The following is a 24,009-nucleotide window of genomic DNA, read 5'->3' as shown; positions in this document are numbered from 1 at the left end:
TAAGCTCATGGGCACTCACCTTCTTGCACAAATCTCCCCAGAAGTAGTTCCACCAGGCTCCCGCCTACACTGTTCTAGCAACCCCTCCCCGTGTCTCTGTCCATGGTGCTGAAACTAGACCATTTGCCTGTCCTACAGGAAGAAGAGACGGGGAAGAGCTGGGAAAGGGCAACCTGGGAATGGATGGTGGGCAAGAAAAAAAATGGAGAAGAGAGAAACCTAGAGATGAAGAGAGAGTTGAGAGAAGACCAGGGGAACAAGGGATGTCCAGCCACAAGGAACTAGGGGAAAAAGGTGAGGATGGAAAGAGATTCTCAGTCTCTTGGTGTACTCAGAGTGCAGGATTTATTCCTTTTTGCTTCTCTGCGCCAAGAATTGGAAGTTTGATCAGGGTTTCATGGTAGGTGAGGAACCCTGGATGGGTGGTTTATTCAGCCTCTAGCCATTGTTTTCCAGGTGCCACCTAAAAAATGGTAGAGGGTAGAGACAGACAAGACTTATAATGACCCTGTAAATAACTCCCCACCTGATTTCTTATCTCAATTTGTGTTGGGCAAGTGGACAACAATGCTGATCTGGATTTGTTCTGGGGATTTCAGGGACTTAGTGACTGCTTAGTGCTTATCCACAAGATTGGATTATGGCTTCTCCCTCCCTCCCCTTGAGAAAAAAAACTCCACCTCCAGTGAGATTTTCTAGTAGGATAGCTCTCCCACCAATAGCATTTCAGTTGTGAAACTTATAGAAAGTGAGGAATACCCAATCTCTCAGTGCAGGGATATTTTAACCCTTCAGAGACTAAGGAGGTTATCATATAACTAGATGAGAGAAGAGTAAGTGGAAGCAAGGGAAGAGAAAAAAATAGGAAAGAGGACAATGAAAAAGAAAGTGTGAGGATAGATGAAAGTAGGCAAGGAAGAGGAAACAGAACGAATAAAGGGGAGTGAGTGGAGACATAGGTGGCAGGGGAGAGATGCAAGGAGCACTGTCCTCAGTGCCAGTCTGGAGTTAGGCCCAGGGCTCCTCCTGCTCCTTAGCAGGGCATAGGTGACCCAGACAGACTCCAGTATCCAGGGAAAGGACAGGTGAAGTGTGCCAGGCAGAGAAAACTGCTCCCCTCAAATTTCCAGGGGCCCAGATTAGGCTGGGATTCCAACCTAGTCCTGCAGCATCCTTCACCCACAGTTTTGGGTGTCAAGACTTCATGAACCAGGACTGCAGATATGAGGAGCAGCTGCCATGGCATGGAAGGTGGGGCCACATGCAGTCAAGTTTGTGGGTATGGCTTTCTCATGGCTGGGATGGGGAAAGTGGGTGACATCTCAGGGTGTGTTTCCACCTATTCACATGTGAGCAGTGGCAAGAGGAGAAACCCATATGCTTGGGTGTGTACTGGAGGCACTGGGTTGACTGAGGGTGAGAAGTAAGCAGAGGATGGAGAAAAGAGAGAGAAGGAGAGAAGTAAGTGGAAAAGAAAGGATACTGGACCCTCTTCTAAATTTTTTGGACCTCCTTTTATTATCTTTACTTTTTTTCCTACCATGAGAGAAAAAACCAGGCCTGGGTTATAGACTGGGCTTATGACTCTGCACCTCAGTGTGCTTGTATATAACTGACAAGGGGGTTGTGATGATTATATGAGGGTCAGCTCATGTATGGCTAGCTCTTAGGCCAGTTACTGATATATAATAAGCTCCAAATAAATGTTACCTTCCATGATGATAATGATGATGATGGTGGTGATGATGTCATCTTCTTGGTCTTGCTCTGGGGTCAGTAGGGATATCCTTGTTCATGTTTCACCAGACTTTCTTGCCATAGCCTCCGACCCAACCTTTAGTTCTCTCCTTTGAAGAGATCATAGAGAACCATGATTTCTAGATTATTCAAATTCATAAAGAAAGGAAGCCAGGAGGTTTTCTGGGGTGTAAAGGGGGAACCCCATGATAAGAGAAGTGTCGGAGTCTGGGGACAAGGCATACAGTTTTCCCACCAGTGACTCTCAGGGATGCTTCCTGGATTCCTGAAGAAGTTGGACCCTGGACCTGCATCAGTGCCTCCTTATCCAGCCTGGAGTCTCAGCCCTCCCCACTCAGTGCTGGTGCCCCAGGCCCCTCCCAAGCCTGGGTGGTGGACCAGTAGGTCATCTCCTCCAGGCTGCTCTTCCGACCCTAATCCTTTTCCCTCTTTCCCCTTCTTTCTCTTGCCCCTCTGTTCCTTTCTTGTCCTCGTCTTTCTTCTCAGAATCTAATTGGAAGGAAGGAATTCCCTCATATTTAAAGGGGTGGGATTCCCCCACTCGGCATAGGCGAAGCTGATGATCTTATCCTGGGGGTCAAGAAAGCATATGGGGGCTGGCACAAGGAAGGGTGAGGGGTAGCAGGGCAGCCTCCATGTCCCCTCATTCCCCCCAGCTCCTGTCTCATCACTGTCACCATTCAATCATAGCAGATGGGCTGCAGCTGTGAGCGCCAGCCCGGCACACAGGCTGGTCCGTGCCACTTGGGAGAAAAGGAAGAGAAAGGGAGGGAGAGAAGGAGGAGGGATGAAAGGAGGAGGGAGAGAGGAAAGGGAAGAGGAGGAGGAGGAAAGGGAAACAAGTGAGGAAGGAAAGAGATGGCTTGGAGAGAAAGAGGCCTTGGTGCCTTTTATGCTCCTCTCTTCCCAGCAGGAGAGCAGAGGCCAGGGCTGGGCTCACAAGCTGGGCAGTGCCAGGCGAGATGGGCATATGCCCTTGATTACTACCAGGACCGCAGGCCAACCCTCCGCAGCCGCCACGGCCTCATAAATCAGTTTTTAAGTAGCAACCACATGGACATTTCCCAGCTGAGAGGCCTGGCCTCTATCGGCCCAGCTAGGGCAACCCTGGTGGAGGGGGCAGGTGCCAGGCCAGGTGCTGAAGAGAGAAGTGGTCATTGAGGCCTGGTGGGAAGTGAGGTGGGATTTTGTTCAGGCAAGGCCTGGGGACAGGGGCTCCTGTCAAGACAGGGAATAGGCTAAAAACCAAAAAGTGCCAGTGGGTCCAGGGTTCCCAGCTGGGATTCCTGTACCTTGTCCTGGATTCCCCTGTGGGTTGGGCCTCTTACAGGTAAGGAAGGGAGGTTTTGCCACTGGAAACCCCACTCTCCAGCCCCCTTCCCCCAGTTAGAAACAGAGAACCTGTATGGGCTCCAGGGGCAGCTTTTGGGCCTGTACCCTAGCATATCTTCATGTGCTGCCCAGGCTGACAGCCCTGGTGGGCAGAAACAGGTCTCCCCAATATCCAGCCCAGGGCCAGCACAACCCAGGCACCTCGGCAAGCTGCTTGCTTGGATAAATGGCTGGGAGTGAAGGGGGATAGGTTATTTGGGATTTTGTGTGTCCTTTCACAGAAATGGGATTTATATCTGAGTGTGTGTCTTGGCCCAGGCTGTGTGTTTGTGGGTGTGGGTGTCTGTGGGTGTTCTGCAGAGAGAGATTTATTCTCCCCGGTGTCCCTCCACACCTTGGGTTTCAGGATCTCTGCCCTCCACCGCCCTCCCCTGGGCCCCGACTCTCCCTTCTGGGAACCTGAGCTCCCACGCTCACCGCGCCCCCCCCCCCGCCCCCCGCGCCATGCCCCCTCCTGCAAGCCCGCCTGGGGGGTCAGGGGTGCCGGGTCTGCCCTGGCGGGAACGGCGAGCCGAGCCTGCGGGGCGGGGGCTCCCAGCCTCCTTGCGCGCGGTGTCTCCTCCCGGGGTGAACAGATGTCTCGGAATTTTAGATGCGCTCGCTCCCCGCCCCTCCTCGCAATAACTCCCCCACCCCCCCAGCTGGCACCGGCTGTGACTGGGCGCCCCTCCCCGCCCTCCCACCCTCGGCGCCCGGCTGCAGAACCGGTGGACGGATCGCGGCCCGAGGCCTGGGCCAGGCGGCCGGGGAGGCCGGCGGGGTCGCGGCGGCTCCGGTGCGGAGAGAACCGGCTCCCCCTACCTCCCGCTTTTCCGCGCGTCCTCAGCCCCGCTCCCCCCCCCCCCCCCCCCCGTCTCGCTCTGCGCTCTCGGGTCTCCCCGTCTCCCCTCCCAGCCCACCCGCCTCCCGCGTCCATGCAGACCCTCTCCCTGCACAGGCCCCCACACTTCGCTTCGGAAACTCCTCCTCGCAACTTCGGCGGAATCTTCCCCTCCAGAGACCCCTTTCCCTGCATTCCGTGAGCCACCCCCGCCCCCAACTGGCCGCCTGCCTGCCCTCAGTAGAAACCCCAGTTAATCTGGAAAAATACGGGGGAGCGGCGGGAGAGGGACCGGAATGGGGGCGGGGGAGGGGGGCGAGAATAGGGAGGCCGGGGAGACCGGGTCGTCCGGGACTGAGAGACTCCCGGATTTTCTGATCACTGCTAATTGATGAAGAATCCAGTTCCGAGGACCCCCAACTCGGGGAAGGGGGCGGGACCCGCGGCGGGCAGGAGGGGGCCCTGGCAGGGCCAGGCAGCCCGGGCGGTGCCAGGCGCCCTCCCCCGCCCCGCCCCCACCAGCCAGCATTCCGAGGTAACAGGCATTTGTTACCCAGCTCGTGCCAGGAGCGATTGGCAGGTTCGAGTAGGCACAGTCATTCCGCACACAGATGTCCCTGCGTTCACTCTTCTGATATGAATCCTGTCAGCTCCGAATCCGAGGGAGATGAGCAGACAGCCGCACAGACAGAGTCACGGACAAACAAGGCACTGACAGAGCAATTGTCTGAAGCACACAGACCGCCACAGATATTTCTTTTTCATCCGTGGGGGAGAGGGGGTGAAATACTTTTTTTAAAAAAAAGGAAAAGATCTTACTAATTTGGGGAGAACATTTCTGAGCCCCTGGTGGTGGCCCCCACCCGGTACCCCTTCCCTGTACTGCCCGCTTGGTCTTCTTCAGCAGCCCCTGCGCCTACCGCGGGGTTCGCTCTGAACTTGAGTCTTCAGAACCAGAGTCAGGCAGTCTGGGAGGTCTACTCCCTCACACGTTCCTTCTGGAAGTCTAGAATTCCTGCATCCCTGCCGGCTCCTAGAACACCAACAAAGCGCAGGTTCCAGCGTTCTAGAATCTCTGAAATTCTAAATCCCAAGAACTCCAGTTCTGAGCCAGGTCAAAATTGCACTGAATGCCCAATTCTTGCATTGGGGTGAGTGGGTGCTGCCCCACGCCTCTGGGTGGAGGGCCCTGAATGCCCGGCCCTCACCCACTGCCCCCTGCCCCCTGACAACCAGCAAAAAAATGCAATCCGCCTTTTGAATAAGATGCTGGAAAGGTCAAGACCTCTGGCTCCTGAGCCTCTCTGGGGCTGCCTGCCGCTCCAGACGCCCTTCCTGCTCCAGGCCCCACTCCCGCCGGCCCCACCTGCCCTGGCCACGCCAGCCTCGGCCTGCCTCAGCGGCAGTGGGAGCCAGACGGGTGGTCACGGGGTGTTTGTGGTCAGGCTGGGCAGGAAGAGCCGCAGGGGGCTGGGTCTCTCTGGGCAGCCTGAGCTAGTGGACGAAGAAGCCGGCAGAGGGGCGAGGAAACTCCCTAAGAGGGGAGCAGACGGTTTGAGGCTGTGGTTGTTGGGTTGATTTTTAATCTTTTCTTTTCTTTTCTTTTTTCTTTCTTTCTTTTTCTTTCTTTCTTTTTCTTTCTTTCTTTCTTTCTTTCTTTCTTTCTCTCTCTCTCTCTCTCTCTCTCTCTCTCTCTCTCTCTCTCTCTCTCTCTCTCTCTCTCTCTCTCTGTCTCTCTCTCTCTCTTTCTTTCTTTCTTTCTTTCTCGTCTTCTTCTTCTTCTCTCTCTTTTTTTTTTTTTTTAAAGAAAAAGCCCCCATCCTGTGTCATCATTTTTATGGGATCTGCAATTCTGGCAAAAATCTGTCTTTAATTTAGCTGTCCATATAAAAATCCTCACTGTATAATAATGAACAGATGCCATGGAATTTAGGCTGGAGCCTCGGCTCCTCCCCGCCTCCCCCCGCGCCTGGCACTGGGCACCGGCTGAGTGACACAGACTGGCACCAACACGCGAGCGAAGGGTGGGCAGGGGGCGACCTGGGCTCTGTGCCAGGGCGCTGGGGTGGTGAAGGGGCGTCCGGGCGCCGGACTTGGCCAGGCTGGAGCGTTTACGCGGCGGCATCAGGGAGGGATTTTTCTTTTATTTTACAAAATGATCAAGAGTTAAGGATTTGGGTTTGGTTTTGACTTAGGGGTTTTGTGACTCTTCTGAGATTATTTTTGTAAAAGCACCGCTCTCCCCACCCCATATAAACCCAAATGTTTTCTTTATTTTAATTGAGTTGTTTTTTAAACCTCCCCCTGCGCGGCACCCAGGCCTCGGCCTCGGCACCCCGCCGAGCGCACGTTCGCTGCAAGCGGGATCAGTTCTGCGCCAGGTCCGGCCCGCAGCCTCGGCCGCATCCCCCGCGCCGCGCCTCCCAGGGCTCTACGGCAGTTCGGGCGAGGCACAAGCACCCCGCCAGGAGCAAAAAGTGAGGCTGAATGTGGCATTTCATTGGGAAGCGGGTGAGACGAAGGGAAGAGAGAAAGTCCACTTGTCCCCACCCAAATTCCCCCGCTTTTCCCAAGGGGAAGAGAAAACGACGCGAGCCCCGTGCCCCCCTCCTTCCTCCTCCTGCGGTAGAGAAAACCGGCGCGGGCTGGAGCTTGAGGCTTGGTTCTGAGACCCCCCCCCCCCCACACACACACACACACTTTGCCTTTAATGCGACTCTGGCGAGAACAGATGTCCCAAGCCGGGCGGACTGCCCAGACCCCGCCCAGCTGTGCCCTTGGCGAGGACTTGGCTGAGGGTAGGAACTGGCATTCGGGTCCCCAAAGGGGCTTAGGGGCTTCCGCGGCACCCGCGGGACCTGACCTCGCAGCCTCGGCCTTCTGGCCAGCGCAGCCTCGGGCAAGAGGCGGGAGTGCCCCAGGAAGCCCCGTTCCTAATTCAATTAATTCCGAAAAGGGGAGTGAGAGACAGACGGAGCAGAGAGGCTAAAAGAGGGGTTCGACCAACCAAACACCGGGCACGCACCCGGGGCGTGGACCCCGCTGCTCCCGCCTGCCCCGGGAGACCGCGCTGCGCTCCCGCGTTGGAGCCGGCGCGTCGGCAGCGCCAGAGCCGTACCTGGGCTCGCATCAGCTCTCTTGGCGCTCCCGCACCTCTGGTTCCCTGGCCCCTCGGAGTGTCCCAGCCCCCCTCTCCCTGCATCTCAGACCCTCTGCCTTATTTTGGCTCCTAGCCCTTCCAAGTGTCGGGTGCTCCTGAGCCGGAAAGCTTTAGAATGGAGAAAGTTTCACACAGCAGAACAGCCCTCCCGAGGCGGGTGCGCCCTTTCTTACCACTTTTCACCCAAGGAAACTTTGTCGAGAATTTTTAAAGATGCGGCACAGAAAAGCAGTGGTCGTTTCAGGATTCCAAGCAGGGCAGGGTGGGTTCCCCTGCTCCTGGCCTGTGACCAGGGCCTGGGGGCCCAGCCCAGACGGAAGGGAAAGTAATCATTTCTTGGACTGTGAGGAGGGGAGCCTGTTCGACAGCGAGGCGCTGCCTGCCTCCCCCAAGGCCCGTGCCAAAACCTGCTTTCTTCTCTTAGCACTTTGGAGCAGGACAGGTGGGGAGTCCTAAACTCACGCGGGGTGGGGTGGGGGGCTGAGAGTGGAGGTCGAGGCCAAAGCTGGTCAGGTCTGGCCCGGCTGGCTCTTTCTTCTCACATTCCTTAAACGCTAAACTAAGGAATCTAGAACCATCTCTTGATCTCAGTGGCCCCCTCAAACCAACAGCTTCCCCTTTGAGACAGGCGACATGGGGTTAAAGCTTCTGCAGAAGAGAGAGCAAATTTCTCCTGAAAGGCAACGAAATCTCTCACCTCTGCCCGGAAATCCTTGCACCCCCCTGGGTTTGTGGACTTCCCCAGGAAAGGGGGAAAGGGAGAAGCAAACACAACCCCGCCAGGTCTGGTGGGGAGAAGTCAGGGCTTCCCTGTCGCGGATCCCCATGGGATTCGGTTTCCCTGACTGCATTCAACAGTTTATTGTACTGAATGACCAAATTAGAGCTGGAGGTTTGCTGGGGGTCAGTGGCTCGCTTTCAAGGTCAGAGCTGAAACGGGGTTAAACAGAGAGAGGAGGCAGCCCCGGCTTTCCCCCTCTTCCCAGTGCTGCGGATGGAGGAATGGCCTGGACTCAGAAAGCTATCTGTTTCCTGGCCATTTCCAAACTCGGGACTCGGTTGGGATGGGGACTTAAAAATCAAGGGGAAGATGCCCTCCTGTTTGAACCCGACCCCAGCTGTCGGGCTGGGCAACCCAGGGGTGGAGCTGAGCAGGCTAGAGCGCGCTTGGAGATCCCACTGCTTGAGCTGGGGCACGGAGGGCGTCCTCTGCACCTTCTCCTCTTAAGCCCCCCGGCATCACGCTGGCCCCTTTCCGCCTCTTTGCATACCCCCCTCCTGCCTCCGGAGCTCCTTTGGGTGTGTGCCTGCGCAAGCGGGAGAGAGAGAAAGAGACCTGTGAGCCGGCGTTTGGGGCCGCGTGTCCGCGCGCATCTTCTTCTCCTGCTCATCTCGCTGCATCGCCACGGAAACTGAGTGTTGAGGAGGGGGGCGATGGCAGGATAGAGCAAAGCCAGAGTGCAGGGAGTATGGGGGAAGGGTCAGGAATCTGTAAAGGGGAGGCCTATAGGGATGCCGGGATTCGCAAGAAGCGGAGGCACTCGGGATTCCGTCCCCTACACACACAAACGGCCTGGGCGCCCCCGCCTGTCGCGACGACAGCCTCGAGCCCTAAGAGTCATCAACATCTTTGGAAAGGGGCTGGAATCCAGCTTCAAAACCAGAATCAAGTCGGGTAGCCGGGAAAGCCTGCAGAGGTGACTGGGGCGGGCGTGGAGCCACGTGGAGAGGTCCTCTGCTCCCGGTCCCAAGCCACCTGGATCCCGATCCCGCCCAGACTCAGAGTTCAGAGCGGGCTCTGGGAAAGCGGCTGGGCTGGAGACATTCCCAGTTAACCTTGTTCGGAGGGCAGGATAGGACTCAGGCCACGAGAAGGGTGCCGACTTCCTTTTCTCTCCAGTTGCCTCTGCCAGGCTTTGCCCCCATGCCTTGCGCAGATCAGACCCCTTCAGGTTTGGGTCTTGGGCGTGCGCCTTGCTCTGCATTCCCCAGAAGAAATGGGAGAGAAAAACAGGTCGCTCCTTTACCCCAAGAATAGGGATTATTCAGTGATCTATAATACCCTATTAGATTGCCGACAGGAGTGAATCTTGGGGACCAAGGGCCCATCCTTAATTTCACTCTAGAGAGGCAATCCCCAGAGAATTCCAGAGAAGAAGGAATTTTGAAAGAACTACGGTGAAAACCTTCTAAAGCTCCTGGAGAATTTCGTCAGGGCGGCCTGCCCGGGGGCCAGGCAGGGGAGTTCTCCCCAGGTGCCTGGAAAGCACGAGGCGGGGCGGGGGTCAGCACCAGGGCAAGGACAGCTCCCGCCCCGGCCAGCTCCGCCCGCCGCCCGCTGTGGGGAGGGGTGGGGCGGCCACCGCCTCTACCTCCCAGACCAAGTGGACAGCAAGGGGAGCGCGGAAACTCAAGGTCAGGCTACAGAATCCGATTCATCCCTTCGTGTTTGGGGCTTCCTTTTTCAATTACCTTTCCCTTTCCTGTTTCTGTCCTGGCCCTCTCATTTTAGGGTCTCGGATCTAACCTTCAAAAGTCTTGGCACACCTGACCTCAAGTCCCCACGGTTACACTACAATCCCCACTTCACCCTTGAAACTAGTGACAGTATTTTCGGAAAAATTATGTAAGTAAGCAGCGTCAGAATCAGCCAGTCAGGGGACTCTCAAATATGTTCAGCCTCAAGGGTGCGGTCTTTGTGACGGAGACTCCCCTCCTAAGGTTCCAGGGCCAGGGTGGGAGCTGGGGTTTCAGGAAAGAGAGAGGGGAAGCATCCTTTCTTGAAGTCAATTTAGAGCTGCCTCTGAGCCTGAGGCTCAGAGAAAAAAGGTTTTGAGTCCCCCTGAAATGGGGAGGCTTTGGGCGGAGGGAGAGGCTCCTCTGATGTCTTTCCTCGGCTCCCCCACACCCCGGGTTAAGGGGGAATCCCTCTGTCCAGAGCTGCACCAGGCAGGAGGTTGCCCAGGGCCAGCCAGGGGGCTTCTTGCCTTCCTGGTAGCTGGTGTCTGGGTCAGGTTCTGCTCTGTTGGGTGGGCACCCAGATTCGGCCTCCCTTACCAGGCTTAGGGGAGTTGCTACCATCACGTCAATACTCCTAAAAATACCAGCATTCCTGAGGCTAAACATGGTTGGTTCCCATGAGTCCCCTGAGACGAATTTAAGATAGAAAAGGCTTTCCCCCCTTAATTTTTCATCCTTATTGCCCTTATAGTTTTTATTTTAAAATACCCTTGTCCAGTTCTAATGATTGTTCCTTTATCTTTACACATCTCCTTTTTTTGCAACAGAGGGCAGGTTTGTAAAACAACCAGCTCCACTCAATTAGATAATTTTTCAGTGATGAAAAGATATTTTGTTCTCAAAGGAGGTGCGCGTACATGTTTGGGGTTTGCAGGGGCATAAGGGGAGTGGTGAATTACTTTGTACCGGGGATGGGGGCGGGTGGTGAGTGTGTGTCCAGGCTGGGAGCGGCAGTGAATGTAGCTGTTCCTGGACCCATTCGGTGGGTGTGAGGAGGTTCATGGGGTGGGAACCCCACTCACGGATGTGCTGGGTCCCTCTGTCTGGCCTCAGGTTAACTACACTCTCTGCCTCCATCACCAGAGACCCAACTCAGTACCCCAGCTCAATACCACCACCACCCCCCCCCCAAGAAATGAGGCCACCTTGAAAAAGCGGTCTGGCTTTGCATTTCATTTACATAAATATTTATTAATCGTCATTAAACTGAACAGAAACACGCAATGCACTTCGGGTGTCCGACGGGAGTTTCAGCTTCGCTACAAGAGAAGGTAAAATTGCAGGTGAATGTGTGTGTGAGGGTGTAGGTGTGTGTGGGTCGCCTGTGGGTTTGTATTTTTGTGTAGTGTGTTTGGATGCCTGATACCCTGCCTCCAGTCGGGGGAGGTTCTTCTTTTGCCCCTTTTTTGGGGAAACCTCCAGAAGGAGCCCCCAGCCCTCTCTCCCCCCACCAGCCGGCCAGAGGCAGGAGGACTCCTCAGACAAAAGCCCTGTCTTCAGCCACTGGAAACAGCCAAGCACCTGGAGCCCACCGAGGCACAGTCCCAGCAGGGGCTGCTCTCCAGGTCTCCCCTCCACTCCCTCAGCCTGGGAAGGGATGAAGGTGCCGGCTGGGGAGGGGAGGTGGGCCAGCTGGCCTCCCCCTGTCCCCGGACGCCTGCGCCGGGCCTGCGTGTGCGTGCGGTGTAGTGTGCGTGTGTGTCTCTCATGCAAACCCTCCCTCCCCAAACCGACCCCCCAACAGTTTGCCATTCCATACAAATTTGGAAACAGGTTTCTTAAAAAACAGCATGACGCACAACGGGGACGGGGCAGGGGAGGGCAGTGGCACTGGGGCCCCAAATCTCCGAGTCACTGATTGTAAGAACCTGGGGAGGGGAAGGGGGCGTCGCCGGCCCCCACTTCACCAAAGTGCACAGATCCGCGCTGGGGCGGCGCGGCCCGCGGGCCGGGAGGGGCATCCCGGGGCCGGGCCGGGCCGCTAGGCTCAGTCAGAACCTCCTTGCATAGATATTTATGTCTTTTTTTATTGGTAGTAGTATTTTTTGCCTTTTATTGCTTCTAAAAGTTCTTACTGCGTTTTCTCTCCGATCCGGACATATGAGTTCGGCCTCCGTCGCCTCTAAGCTTTTTTTTTTTTTTTTTGTATGTTTATTTGTTTGTTTAAAAAAAGGAAAGGGGAAACGGAGTCTAGTTACAAATTGTCTTGACCTCTCTTTCCTCTCAATCCACATCCCCTCCCGCCAAAATTAAAACACAAAACGCTGAGACTCGGGATTGAGGGTGGGGACATTCCATGCCCGGACTCGGGTGCCCTTACTTCTACCCTCTTTAAGAAAGAGTGGTGGTGGTGGGGGGCGGCTCCTTTCTGCTTCGGCAGCTCGGTGTCTTTTAAAAATAATGACGTCGAGGGGGGAAACAACTCAGCTGCCCCCTTACCAACGCCTTTGGGCCTGCAGGGGCCGGGTTGAGGGGAGAGGGAGGAGGAAACCTAAGCGAAGGATTGGGAAATGGAATGGGGGGGGGTGAGTCTCCAGGGAGCGCCCGGGAGGGGTCCCTGGAGAAGCACTCCCTAGGAGGGAGAAGGAGGGAGCCCCTTGGGGAGAGCAAAGGCGAGTCCCCTGGGGGATCCAAGGCTCCTGGGACGGGCCACCCACAGGTAAGAGGACAACGCTGCCCAAAAGAGAGGCAGGACCCGCGGCCCGCGCCCCATGCCCGGCGCCGCCGGAGTAGGTGGGGATGCCCCTAAGCTCAGGGGACTGGGGGCAGGGGGGCGGGCAAAGGCCAAATAAAAAAAAAAAAAGAGGGCCGGCTCGAGGTCTCAGTTATGGAAAAACGCATTGAGCTCCTCGTACATGGGGCCCCGGTCGTGGTGAAGGTGCATATCGTAAGACAAGAGATTCTCCGAGTGGACGCCCCCGCGCACAGCCGACGAGCCGAAGACCAGCCCGTGGCCCGTGGGCCGCGAGCCGGGCAGCGCCGAGTAGTGCATAGAGTAGTGGTAGCTCTTCTCGTGGTCGGGCGACGAGTCCTGCTTGAGCGAGAAATTGCCATTGAGACAGAGCGGGGGGCTGAGCGGGCCCTCGTACTCGGAACTGTTGTAGTCCGGGCTCGCGCCGCCGCCGCCCGCCGCCGCATACAGCGTCTCGTAAGCGGCGCAGTAGCCGTGGGTCCGCAGGGCGTGCGCCGCGCCGCCGCCCAGGCCGCCCGCCGCCTGGCACTGTGCGCCCGCCAGGCGCGAGCACGGGTACGGGTAGGGGTGCATGGCAAACGGGCCGCCCGAGCCGTGGAAGCGGCCCGCGCCGTCAGCGCCCTGCTCGGTGAGGAAGTTGCGCGAGTTGAGCTGCAGGCAGCCAGCCACTAGGTTGGTGGTGGGCTGCGACAGACCCTTGCACAGCGTCTGCACGTAGGACACCAGATCGGGTCGCTTGCCGGAGCGCAGGATCTCCGAGAGCGCCCAGATGTAGTTCTTGGCTAGGCGCAGTGTCTCGATCTTGGACAGCTTCTGCGTCTTGGAGTAGCAGGGCACCACCTTGCGCAGGTTGTCCAGCGCGGCGTTCAGGTCGTGCATGCGGTTGCGCTCCCGCGCGTTCGCCTTCTGCCGCCGCAGCTTGGAGCGCTCCAGGCGCGCCTTGGTCATCTTTCGTTTCTTGGGCCCGCGCTTCTTGGGCCGCTCGCCCTCCGCTTCGTCCAGCCCTTCCTCCTCCTCCTCTTCTTCCTCCTCCTCGCCTCCCAGCTCGCCTTCCTCCTTGACCTCGGCCAGCGCGGCCTCCGCCACCTCGTCTCCACGGAGGGGGACCGGCTTGGCGGCCCGGGCGGGCCCCGGAGCCCCTGGTCCCGGCGCAGGAGGAGGCGGCGGCGGCGCGTCGCCCTTGTCGCTCCTCGGCTCGTCGTCGTCGCCGTCGCCCCAGCTGGCGAACTTGGGAACGTCCGAGAGGAGGCCGGGCTCGCTGAACAGGCGGGTCAGCATGGTGCCTGGGGGCGCCCCGCGGGCGGGAAGGGAAGACAGACAGCACAGAATGAGGGGCGCGCTGGGGTCACGACGGTCTCCCCAACCCACCTCCACCCCCCAGTCCAGTACGGGCTCCTACCCAGGGAGCCCTGAATGCCCACCTTCCCCACCTGCCCCGCCCAGAGTCGGCCCGGCCCTGCCCTGCCCCGGCTGCTGGCGGGGGATCGCGGCCCAGGCCCCGGCTCCGCCCCTCACTTCAATCGGGATCGCTCCCCGCGCCCGGTTCGGTTCAGGGTCAGGGCGGGGACAGGTCGGGGGGGGCGGGTAGGGACCCGATGTCTTCACCGGGGGCGGTGGCGCGCTCGCCCGAAAGCCTGTCCTCTCCCGGCGGTGGAGGGCGGCTGGGCGGCTGCGGCTGGGCGCCGGCTGCCGGGCTCGGCGGCTGGCGCGGCCCGGGGCCCTCGACCCGGCTCCCCCACCCCTCCGATGGCGCTCACCCCCACGCTCCCTAATCCAATTTGCAACTTGGCCGCGCGCCGCCCCCGGCTCGGCCCCCACCCCCGCAGCCCCAATTCCAGAGGCGGGAGGATGGTCGCCTCTAGCCGTGGCGTCCCCAGCTCCCGGAGCCGGCTCTGGGCGGCGAGGACTGAGGAACCCGGACACGAGAAGGAGGCTGAGGAAAGCGAACCCCATCCTTCTCCCCTGCGGTCAGGGACCCCCTTCCCCCTTCCAAACTGCCTCCCTCCCACACAGCTCTTCAGATCTCGTTGTATTTTGGGACTGATGGATAAAAAATCCAAATGTGCTTGTTTGCTTCTCTTTTTTGGGGGGTGGTGGGGAAAGGTCGCAGGTTCCTCCAGGACGACCGGGGGGTGGGGGGGAGTTGTCCCCATCTCAGCGTCCTCGCTATCCACCCCATGAGCCTGCCTTTCCCCTCAAACCCATCTCAGGCAGAGACGCCTCCTTCCGCAGCCCCCTGAGATGCAGCCCCCGGGGGAGAGAGAAGCCGGGGCGCCGCCGATGCCGCCGCCCCACGAGGGGAGCATCGTCCCAGGAAGGAGGGATTTGTGGACCCTCGTGTCGGCCGAAGCAGCCGCCTCCCCCCACATACCCCCCACCCACAACTGGCAGGTCAGATCTATCTCCCTTTCGGACAACTTACCTCGGAGAGGAGTCAAGGGGAGAGGGGAGGGGAGGGGGGAGGGGGGCAAGAGAGAGAGGGGGGAGAAGAGGAATCTTCTCGCTTATTTCATTGTTCCCCCATCTTCAGGGAGCGGGGGCAGCGGCTCCTCAAGGCGGCGGGCGCCGGCGTCTTCAGAGCGCCATGCGAACCGCGGAGCGAGTGTGGCATCTCTACCAGGCGGGGTACCAGCCTCTATGCCAGGCCATATGGGCTTGGCACGTCACGGGCAGCAGCTATCACATGAGAGACGGTGATTGGCATGCGTCTGCATTGGGGGAGAGCCGGCTCCCCCGGGACCCGCCGCCATCTGTCACTCTCTACTCCAAAAAAAAAAAAAATTAAATAAATAAAGGAAATAAATAAATATCTCTTTCACCCTCCCCTCCCCACCCATCGCAGGGAAAGCAGGGATTGAGAGGGAGGTGGGGAGGAGTTGCCCCCCTCGGATATAGAGCTCCCCACATGGGAACAATGGGGTGGCAAGACTGGAAATTGGGGCTTGCAGAGGCCCCCATTCCGTGCTCCCTTCAGAACCCTGCTCTGTCCATTTTCTCTCTTACAGGCTCCCAAGGTGGGCCAGGGACCAGACCCCAGGGTGTGAAGAAGGGAACTATGTGCGTGCCTGCACCCCCAGGAGGGTCCCCTCAACCACAAAGGGACAGCTGAGGCCCCCTCCCAGGGTGGGCGTGGGGGCGTCCCTGGCCCGGGCTCCATAGGTAGATGCTGGCACCATGCCATCCCTCCTCCCTGTCTGCCCCTCCCCCACCCGCCCGCACGCACACACACAACATATGTGGCTGAACGAAATTCTAACCAAGGGAAAGACAGAGAAAGGGAAAGGTTTGCCTGGATGTCTGTGCCTCTGCATGGGCGTGTGCGTGTCTGCAGGGACATGTGTGTATATCCGGGAAGTCTGCCTGATGAGAGAGTTTCCTTGGTGTTTGGGGGCATTTGTGTTTTGGAGCAGGGGAAGGACTTGCGGGATGAGCCTGTACACCCACCATCTGGGGGTGGGGAAGAGGGTCTCAGTCTGGATTCCTAATCTAGAAACCTCTCACCTCCCCCCTCGGCGATGCCCTCTCCCTGACAGATCAGGGACCATTCCACCAGTGGCTTTCTCTCCTGGCCTCCAGTTTGATTATTTGAGGAAGGGAGGCAATGGTGGGACTGGGAACTGCCTAAAGTTCCTAGTGAGACTGAGGCAGTCTCCTCTCCCCACCCCCCCACCCCCACCAAAAGAGTACTGAAGACACTGAAGCCAACCCCAGCAGCCCTGGCCATGACCGAGGAAATTGCTGTTTCATCTCACAGCTCACCTGTCCAACCTCTCACTGGGCCAGACCCAGATGCAGATGGGACAGGTTGAGGGAGAAGGACACACACACACACACACACACACACACCTGTTCCTCACCCAGTGGTGCAGAAAGTGGACACACACCCCTACTCAGGTAGAGACGTGTGCACGCTAGCAGATAGTCACAGCCCAGGTGTAGGGACCTTTGCCCATACCCTGACTCAGGTATTTGTGTTTCAGACCCATGTTTCCCACCCCTCCTCATCCTCAAGCTTACACAGGGACAGTCATGCACATACAACTTCAGTGGTACCTTAAGCACACATATTTTGAATGCCAACCATGTGCCAAGTACTCTGGTGGTACGAGGATGAGCATAAAAAGGTCTTCCTTCATCCTCGCTATGAGTGGATGCAGATCGCTTCCTCTAGGAGTCTCCAGAGGGGGCCTTGGGTGGGAAACACACTGATTTCATGCTTGAACTAGGTACACGTAAGGCACTGATAGAGTACATGTGATGGCTGAGGAGGCCTTGGAGAAGGTGGGGATGGTGCTGTCAAGGGATCTCAGAGGTACTTGGCCAGGAGCTGAAAGGAGCCTAAGAACATTCCAAGCTCCTCCTGTTCCAGAGGCCCATAGAAGGGACTGACCGGCTCAGGAACACCTAAGTGGAGAGCAGAGCTGAGGCCAGAAGGCAGACTCGCAGTCCTGGGCTCCTGCTACAACCATACCCTCTGCCTCAGTGCTCTTTAAGGATGAGAAGCTGATGCTGAGTTCTCCTCCATTCATGGGTCCTGGGTTGGCAGACTATGGGCCTCAGGGTGCTGGCTAGGATCCCTTCCAAGTTCCAGGAACAGCTTTGAAGGCTTGACTGTCCCTTCTGGCCCAGGGAGGGGGCCTTCATCCTGCCCTGTGGCCCATCTCCTCCAGCCCCTCCACCCCTACCCAGCTGTATGGTATTTTGGTTACATGCACAGGCTTTGCACTCCTGGTTCCTGGACAACCCCACTTAGCAGTGTTAAAAAATTCTGAATGCCTTGGGCAAGTTATATAACCTCTGTCAGCCTTGGTTTCCCCATCTGTAAAATGGGGACAATTATACCGCACCATCATAGGGCTGTTAGCACTAAATGGGATGATTCACATACAGAGCTTAGCACAGGGCCAGCGATACAGTGAGCCTTCAACCTGTGCCAGCTCTTTTTATTAAAGCACTTTGTAAACTGTAATGTGCTTTACAATATTAACTTCTTGCCCCACCCCCATACTCGGAATGGTTTATCTTTATGGAAACTGAGCTTTTGTTGAATTAATGGGTGAATGAATGGATGAATAAATGAATGAATGCGTCCCTGGGGGGCAAGAGCATCAGGCATCCCCTGCTTTCTCCCTGTGGATACCAAGGGCTGGATGAGGCCCATGGGGAATCTCACAGGCCCCTAACCACTGTGCTTTCTGTTTTAGACAGGAGAGAGAAACTTCCAGGATGGGGGAGTCCCTGGGAAGTCCTTCTATCCCTCCCCTGTTACCTGTCAGGAGTGACCTCAGCTCTCTGGTCTGAGAACCAGCTCCATCCATGGCACAGGGGAGGCCCGAGGTGATGGGGAGCATGCAAGACATGGGGCATTCCACCCTCTGGCTCTGCTTCCTGCCCGTCTTTTCTTTCTTCAGAAAAATGGAACAAGTTTTTCTCACTCAACACATTTCAACTTTTTTTATAGAAGATACAATAAAAACCAGGGGAAAACTGGAACAGAGGGAGGTGTGGAGTGGGCCTGCCTTAGACATGGGGTGAGAGAGGAGCAGGGCACACGTGTCCGCACACACCCCAGCGAGCACACACGGGGCACACGGGCACCTCGCTGCACCCCCAGACATGCAGAGATGCAGTGACAGAGACTGAAAGAGCCAGAAATGCAAGGAAGGAGACGGAAGAAGGACACCCAGAGATGCCATCTGTTCCTCCCCCTGGCATTGGGGGAAGGGAGCCGGGGAGGGCCTGGTTGCCTCTGGGTCTCCGAGACGGAAAGGAGAATGGTGGGCACCTCAGCCCGGCCTGGAAGACCCCCATTCCTGCTGCCCACCCCCCACCCCCTGGGAGCTGGGGCCCTGAGGTTCCCATGGAGATATACCCCCATCCCCAGGGAGGCCACAGTCTGGGCACCTAAAATGGCTGCCTCAGAGGGGTGGCGGCCATTTTGTGCAGGCGCAGGTCCTGGGGGGAGGGGGCTCCAGAGGGGGAGGGGGCTCCAGAGGGGGAGGGGGTGGGGGCCGGGTCATGGCCCAACAGTCCAGGGGAATTCCGCTCTGGGGGCAAGATGGATGTTCCATAAAACCTCTCTTATTAAACCCCCTGCTCCACCAAAATTAATGTGTACATACACAAATTAAATGTTCCAACTCCATTCTGACCCCCCCACCCCCCCCACCCCAAATAAGATTGGTGGGGACAAGGATGCTGGTGAAGGAGACTTGATTTCCTCCAAAAGCACCTAACTGAGGGGAGCAGGTGGGTTAGAACAGAGGTAGCCACCCCCTGGTGGCAGCCAGGTGAGCCCATCCCCTGGACCTCCCTGGGCGGAGGGGGGGAAGCAGGTGAGGAGTGGGTGCCTGGGGTGGCGAGGGAGGGGGAGGCTGTGCTTCCACCGCCCCCAGCTCAGATTTGAGGGGAAGGGCAGGAATTTGGAGATTCTCTAGGGGCTGGGCCTCTGGCATCGCCTGTGCTTTGAAGGGAGGCAGGGGAGGGGCAGGCTGGCACTGCCCAGACGGCGGCCTCTTCCGTCCACACAGGATGCCCAGAGCTTGGTCCTGAAGCATCAGAGCACCTGCCACCCCTCCCCCACCCCCCGCTCCACCTCAAGTCCAGAAAGATACTGGGGGAGGGGGGACCTGCCGCCTCTCCCTGGCTCTGGGGTGGGCACCTGTCCCGCTGCCCCTTCCCCCCCACCCCCACCCCCGCCCGCCGCAGTGTGCCGGGGAGCGGCGGGCGCGCCAGATGGCGTGGCTGGGAATGCGGCGACGTTGCCGGGAGGTGAGGGCTGGCACGGGTGATATGCGGCTGCGTGCCCTGTGGTGCCAGGGGGGGAAGGGAGGGCCAGTGAGGTGGAGCCCCCTCCTCCCCTCCTGCGTGCTGACCTCCTGTCCCGACCTCCAGCTCCCTACGGGGCTGCTCCTCCACTGCCTTTCCCTTGGGCTCTGGCTCTGAGCCTAGACTCCACCCAAAGGTGGGTGGGCACATGCCCACAGGCCTTGATGCTGACAGTCCTGGGTCACCCTGCCCCCGCCGCGTCCTTGAACCCCACCCCACCCCCACCCCCTGGCTGGTGACAAAGGGTGGATGCAGGTGCCCCGCCAGTCCTCTAGCGAAGCTGTCCCCCCCAAGATAGTTCTTTTGAGTGAACTTTTGTCCCTGTAACCTTTGACTTCTGGCCTCTGGGTTCCGTTTTTCTGATAAGAACTCCTTCCCTGATGGGCACTGGTCCCCAGTCTCCCTTTAGCCAAACCCATCCTCATTCTTCACCAAAATGCTCCCGGACACCTCCTCCTGGGAGCCTTCCCTGAGCTTCCCAGCTTCAGTACTTACTTCCCTTGTGAGGAAGATCCATTCATCCATCTGATTCCCTGACTTGACCGTGGTGGCTACTTCTGTGTCTTTTTAGGTGAATGCTTTATTGAGTTGGCGCTCAATAAATGTTTGTTGTATGGATGCCTGGCCTGGTTGGAGGGTGTTGGGCCCCGGAGTCTTTCTCTGGAAAGTCTCCCGAAGAGGTAAGGCTCAGGGTCTCCAGTCAGGCCCAGATTCCCCAGAGCCCCCCTACTTCTGCACAGATTCCATTTCTTGGGGCCTGAGGTAGGTTTGGGGTGGGGAGGTCACGGCTTTTCCCCAAAGTGGGCCCTCAGAGAAGGGGCTTGGGGTGAGGAGGCTGAGCTTGGGAGTGGAGAGGCCCATTCTCGGTACCAGGCTCTGGTCCTGAGGCCACATAAGGGCCGCGAGTGCCTCCCCCAGCCAGGGAGGGTCCTGCCCAGCCATAGCCCCCTGCCCAGCACCCATACCTCTCCTGCCCACCCCTCCCGCTAGCTCCTAACCTGTGTGGGGCAAATGCGTCTCCCTGAGGTGAGGAGAGATGGGTCCGGGGATATGAATTCTGGTCCCCAGCCTTTCCTTCCGTGCTGATGCTACATCCTAGTCTCTCAGAACCCTTCTGTCTATTGGACCCAGCCCAACCCTCTCCCTCTGGGAAGTTCTATCTGAAATGCAAATCTGTACGTAGTATTGTAGTATTCTCCTACTCAGGCACCTTCAATGGCTCCCCATTATCACCAAGATCAGGTCACATTCCTTAGGGACCTGTGATCTGGCACCTGCCCAGCTCTGGACACATGTCCCTGCTTCTAACTGAGGCAGACTCTCAGCAACTTCAAACAGCTTCCTACCTCACAAGCCTCATGCCTACAAGCTTTTGCTATGCCTAGAGTGCCTGCTCCCCTTTTTTATCCTTTAAGCCTAAGCATCGCCTCCTCCAGGAAGCCTGTCTGGGTCAGATACCCCTCCCCAGGATCCCATAATGCTTCTGCATACCTCTACCGAGGCACATCCATGCCCTTTGTCTCTCCCACAGAATAGCCTCAGCAAATGTTAGTGGCACCCAAAGTCTGTTCTGCCACTGTTGGAGGTGGTGTCAGTTCTACCCCAGAAGCTGAAGGCTGCAAACAGGGCTGGACACCCACGCACAGGAAGTCCATCCTCGAAATCCCTCCCTCCTTTTGCCTCAGCTTCCCCCACCAATCCCAGTGCTAACATGGATGATCCCTAAAATCCAGCCTTCCTCACTGAGCTGCAGTAAGCATCGAATAAGCTAACAGGTTTGGGAGTACTGCCTCAGCCTCCAGTCCTGTCCAGATATGTCCATCTATCGTCCGCAAGCCCCTGATCAACTTTACTTAAAACAAACAAAAAACTTTGTTCTGCCTTCTCTTGTCAGCTTTCCAAGTGGGCAGTGGTACTTTGAGCCCCTGCGCCTCCCCACCTTCATTCCCCAGGGCTACACTGCTCCTGGAGGCAGTAGCAGCATTTCCAGACAAAAAGGAAGTTGGAGGTGGGGAAAAAAAAAAAAAAAGGCTCCCGCTTAGCAGCATCTCGACCTTGGTCAAATCATGTTAGCCTCTGTGTTCTCATCTGTAAAATGGAAATACTGCATCTGTCAGCTGATGGGAGGACCAAAAGGACAGACGGCTGTGAAGATCAGTGCGGGCTGGTGAAGGGCTGATGGATGGGGCATCAGCGGGCACCTGTCAGGGTCTGGGCAGAGTTCAGGCCAGGGGTGCGATCCTGGGCTCTGTCTCATCTGGGCTCTGCTGCTAACTTTCCTGAGACCTGGACACTTGGGCATTTCCCAGTTTTCTACCCTGGAAAACAGAGCCAGGGATCTGGCTGGTGATTTCTGGGAACCTGACAGTCGACAGTTCTTGGATGCCTCCGCTGAGCCTGTTGGTGTGGGGGGCACTTGGGGCCACGAGTGGGCACAGCTGACCCACACCCAGAGCGGTGCTGGTGTTCACAGGAGGACAGGCCCAAAGGGCCACAGGGGTTTGAGGGCAGGAGGTCACAATTAAGCCACAGATCTCTTGGCTCAGCCCTTGGGAGACTGCGGAGATCAGCGTAAATGAGAATTAGCCCATCACTTCCCCGATGTGAGGCGCGAGGGTGGGATGGGAAGAACTGCCTGGAGTGAAGAGTGAGAGCATCCTTGCTGGGCCCGTGGGGAGGGAAGGTGACAATCTGAGGGTAGGAGCCTCACGGACCCATTTTACAAAAGGGAGTCCAGACAGGGGAAGCAGCTTGTCCCATGTCACACAATAAGTGAGTGGCCGAGTTGAGACTAGAATCCAGAACCCCTGATTCCCGCCTGGGTGCCCTTTCCATAAGGATGACAGTGTGAGCATTATCTGTGGCAGACACCGGGCTTTGCATGCATCATCTTATTTAATTCTCGCCATGCCCTGGAAGGTAGGGGTTACTATCATCCCCATTTAATGACAGTGATGCTCAAGCACAGAGAGGTTGAGGTTAAGCTGCTGAGGTACACAGCTAGTAAGTGGCAGAGACCAAATTTGAACTGAGCTCTGACTCCCCAGTCCCTGTTCTTATTCACGATCATAAATTGTGTCCTTTTCTCCTAATCCCTTGTGAGCGCCACCCCAGCCCTGGAATCACCGCGGGAGCAGCAGAGGGAGAGGCGAGGAGGGCACCCTGGGAAGGACTGGTGCTCAGGGTTTGCCCTCTGCCCAGGCAAGTCAGGGATCCCTGCACCTGCAGTTCTACTCACAGGTGGGGGTGGGGAGGCCCCCTCCCTACACAGGGAGGACTGTCACATTAAATGGGTTTACATGCATCATCTTATTTAATTCACACCATGACCTGGAAGGTAGGGATTACTATTAGCCCCATTTAATGACTGTGATGCTGAAGCACAGAGAGGCTGAGGTTAAGTTGCCGAGGTCACACAGCTAGTAAGTGACAGAGACCGCATTTGAACTGAGCTCTGCATGGCTCTTTCCTCAAGCTTCTTCCCGGGTCATCCTCCCTTGCCATCTCAGTGCAGCGTTTCCTCCACCAGGAAGTCCTCCCTAACGTCCACTGAGGAGATGCCACACCATTCTTTGGCCCCTGGTACCAAGTTGGGCGCTGGGGGATGGAAGACCAGCTTGAGCCCTAGCTTTACCACTTGCCACCTGGCACGGGCGTGCCACACCTCTCAGGTTTCTGGTCTGCAAAATGGGAATAAGGAGTCCTACGTCACAGAATTTTTGAGAGGACCAGAAGCGGCGTAACTATGAGGAAGCACCTGGCTCCCAATGGACCCTTGCCACTCGCTGGTTCTCCTCTTTGCTTTCTCCCGGTTGTCTCCTCACCGCCACGCCCGCCCCTCGCCTGGCACAGCGCCCGGCGCGCCCCAGCCTCCCAATCCCGGCTCCCAGCCCTGACTTCCTGCCCGCGGGGCTCCCCCGGCACGTGCTCCGCGCCCCCTGGGGCCGCTCCACGTCCTGGGCCGCCTCCGAGCGCGCCCTCCAGCCCAGACCTGGGCTTGGGGGCGCGGGTCGCCTCCTTGAAAGGGGTCCAGGGGGAGGCTGTGGGGAACGGTCGGCGGGGGAGAGGCGGCGGGAAGAGGACGCTGCGCCTTTAAGGTGCCACCGCCGCGTGGCAGGGAAACAGCTTGTGCCAGCCCCATTCCGCCCGGCTCCGCTCGCAACAAGAAACACAATGCATAACAATCAGGCGCGCGCTTGGAGCCGTGCCACGCGGCGGGGGCGGGGCGGGGCTGCGGGCCAGGCTGGGCGGGGGCGCCCGGGTCGCGACCCCCGACCTGCATCCGGTGGGCGGGCGAGCCCCGGGCCTGGTCCTCCCTGGTGCGGTCGCTCCTTGCCCCAGCGAGGCGCCCCCGGGCCCCTGGACCCCCGCCTCCACCCCCGCGCGCCCCCCCCATCCCTCCCACCATCACGCTCCCTTACAAAGTTCATTCCCACTAACTCTTTTCCAGGCCACTTCCCCCTCACATCTGACAATCCAGGGCCCCTCATTCTCCCAGTAATCACTCCACTGCACTAATTGCACATGCAAATATGCAAATGCGTATTAATTAATTACTATACTAATTAGTTCTGTGGTATTTGCGAGTAATAAATCATTGGATGGGAGCGAGGAAGCTGGAGACCTGGCCCATTTTCATTCTGCATAAAATTTTAATGGTCTCTCTGGCTGATCCGGGACGGCAGCGCGCGGAGAGGCTCTTAAAGGGCCAGTGGCGGCGGGAGGGGGCAGGGGCCGGGAGCACCGGGAGACCGCGGCCCTGGGCCAGCGTCCTGGGCAGCCTTGGAGATGCGGCCCCACACCCTACAGGGGCAGTCTCTAGTGCGGGTCTGGCTTTTT

At 57.9% G+C, this 24,009-nt stretch overlaps 1 protein-coding gene and 1 long non-coding RNA gene across 2 annotated transcripts; both read right to left on the bottom strand.

The window, feature by feature from the left end:
• Positions 1-322: 322 nt before the first annotated feature.
• On the bottom strand, positions 323-4,992 carry LOC143685905 (uncharacterized). Its single transcript, XR_013176792.1, has 3 exons — positions 4,524-4,992; positions 1,711-1,847; positions 323-463 (listed from the first exon to the last, which is right to left on the bottom strand). It is a non-coding gene; the product is annotated as an uncharacterized LOC143685905 (long non-coding RNA).
• A 7,479-nt stretch (positions 4,993-12,471) lies between these two features.
• NEUROD2 (neuronal differentiation 2) lies at positions 12,472-13,620 on the bottom strand. Its single transcript, XM_077163044.1, has one exon. The coding sequence runs from the start codon at positions 13,618-13,620 to the stop codon at positions 12,472-12,474; it is 1,149 nt and encodes a 382-aa protein (XP_077019159.1).
• Between the last annotated feature and the right edge of the window lie 10,389 nt (positions 13,621-24,009).

Source organism: Tamandua tetradactyla, chromosome 6, assembly GCF_023851605.1.
Source record: "Tamandua tetradactyla isolate mTamTet1 chromosome 6, mTamTet1.pri, whole genome shotgun sequence".
In the NCBI taxonomy this organism is placed as follows: Eukaryota; Metazoa; Chordata; class Mammalia; order Pilosa; family Myrmecophagidae; genus Tamandua; species Tamandua tetradactyla.
This window is presented reverse-complemented; position numbering and strand designations above follow the sequence as displayed.

Coding starts and splice junctions, on each gene's coding strand:
- NEUROD2 (XM_077163044.1), bottom strand. CDS start 13,620: ATGCTGACCCGCCTGTTCAGCGAGCCCGGCCTCCTCTCGGACGTTCCC.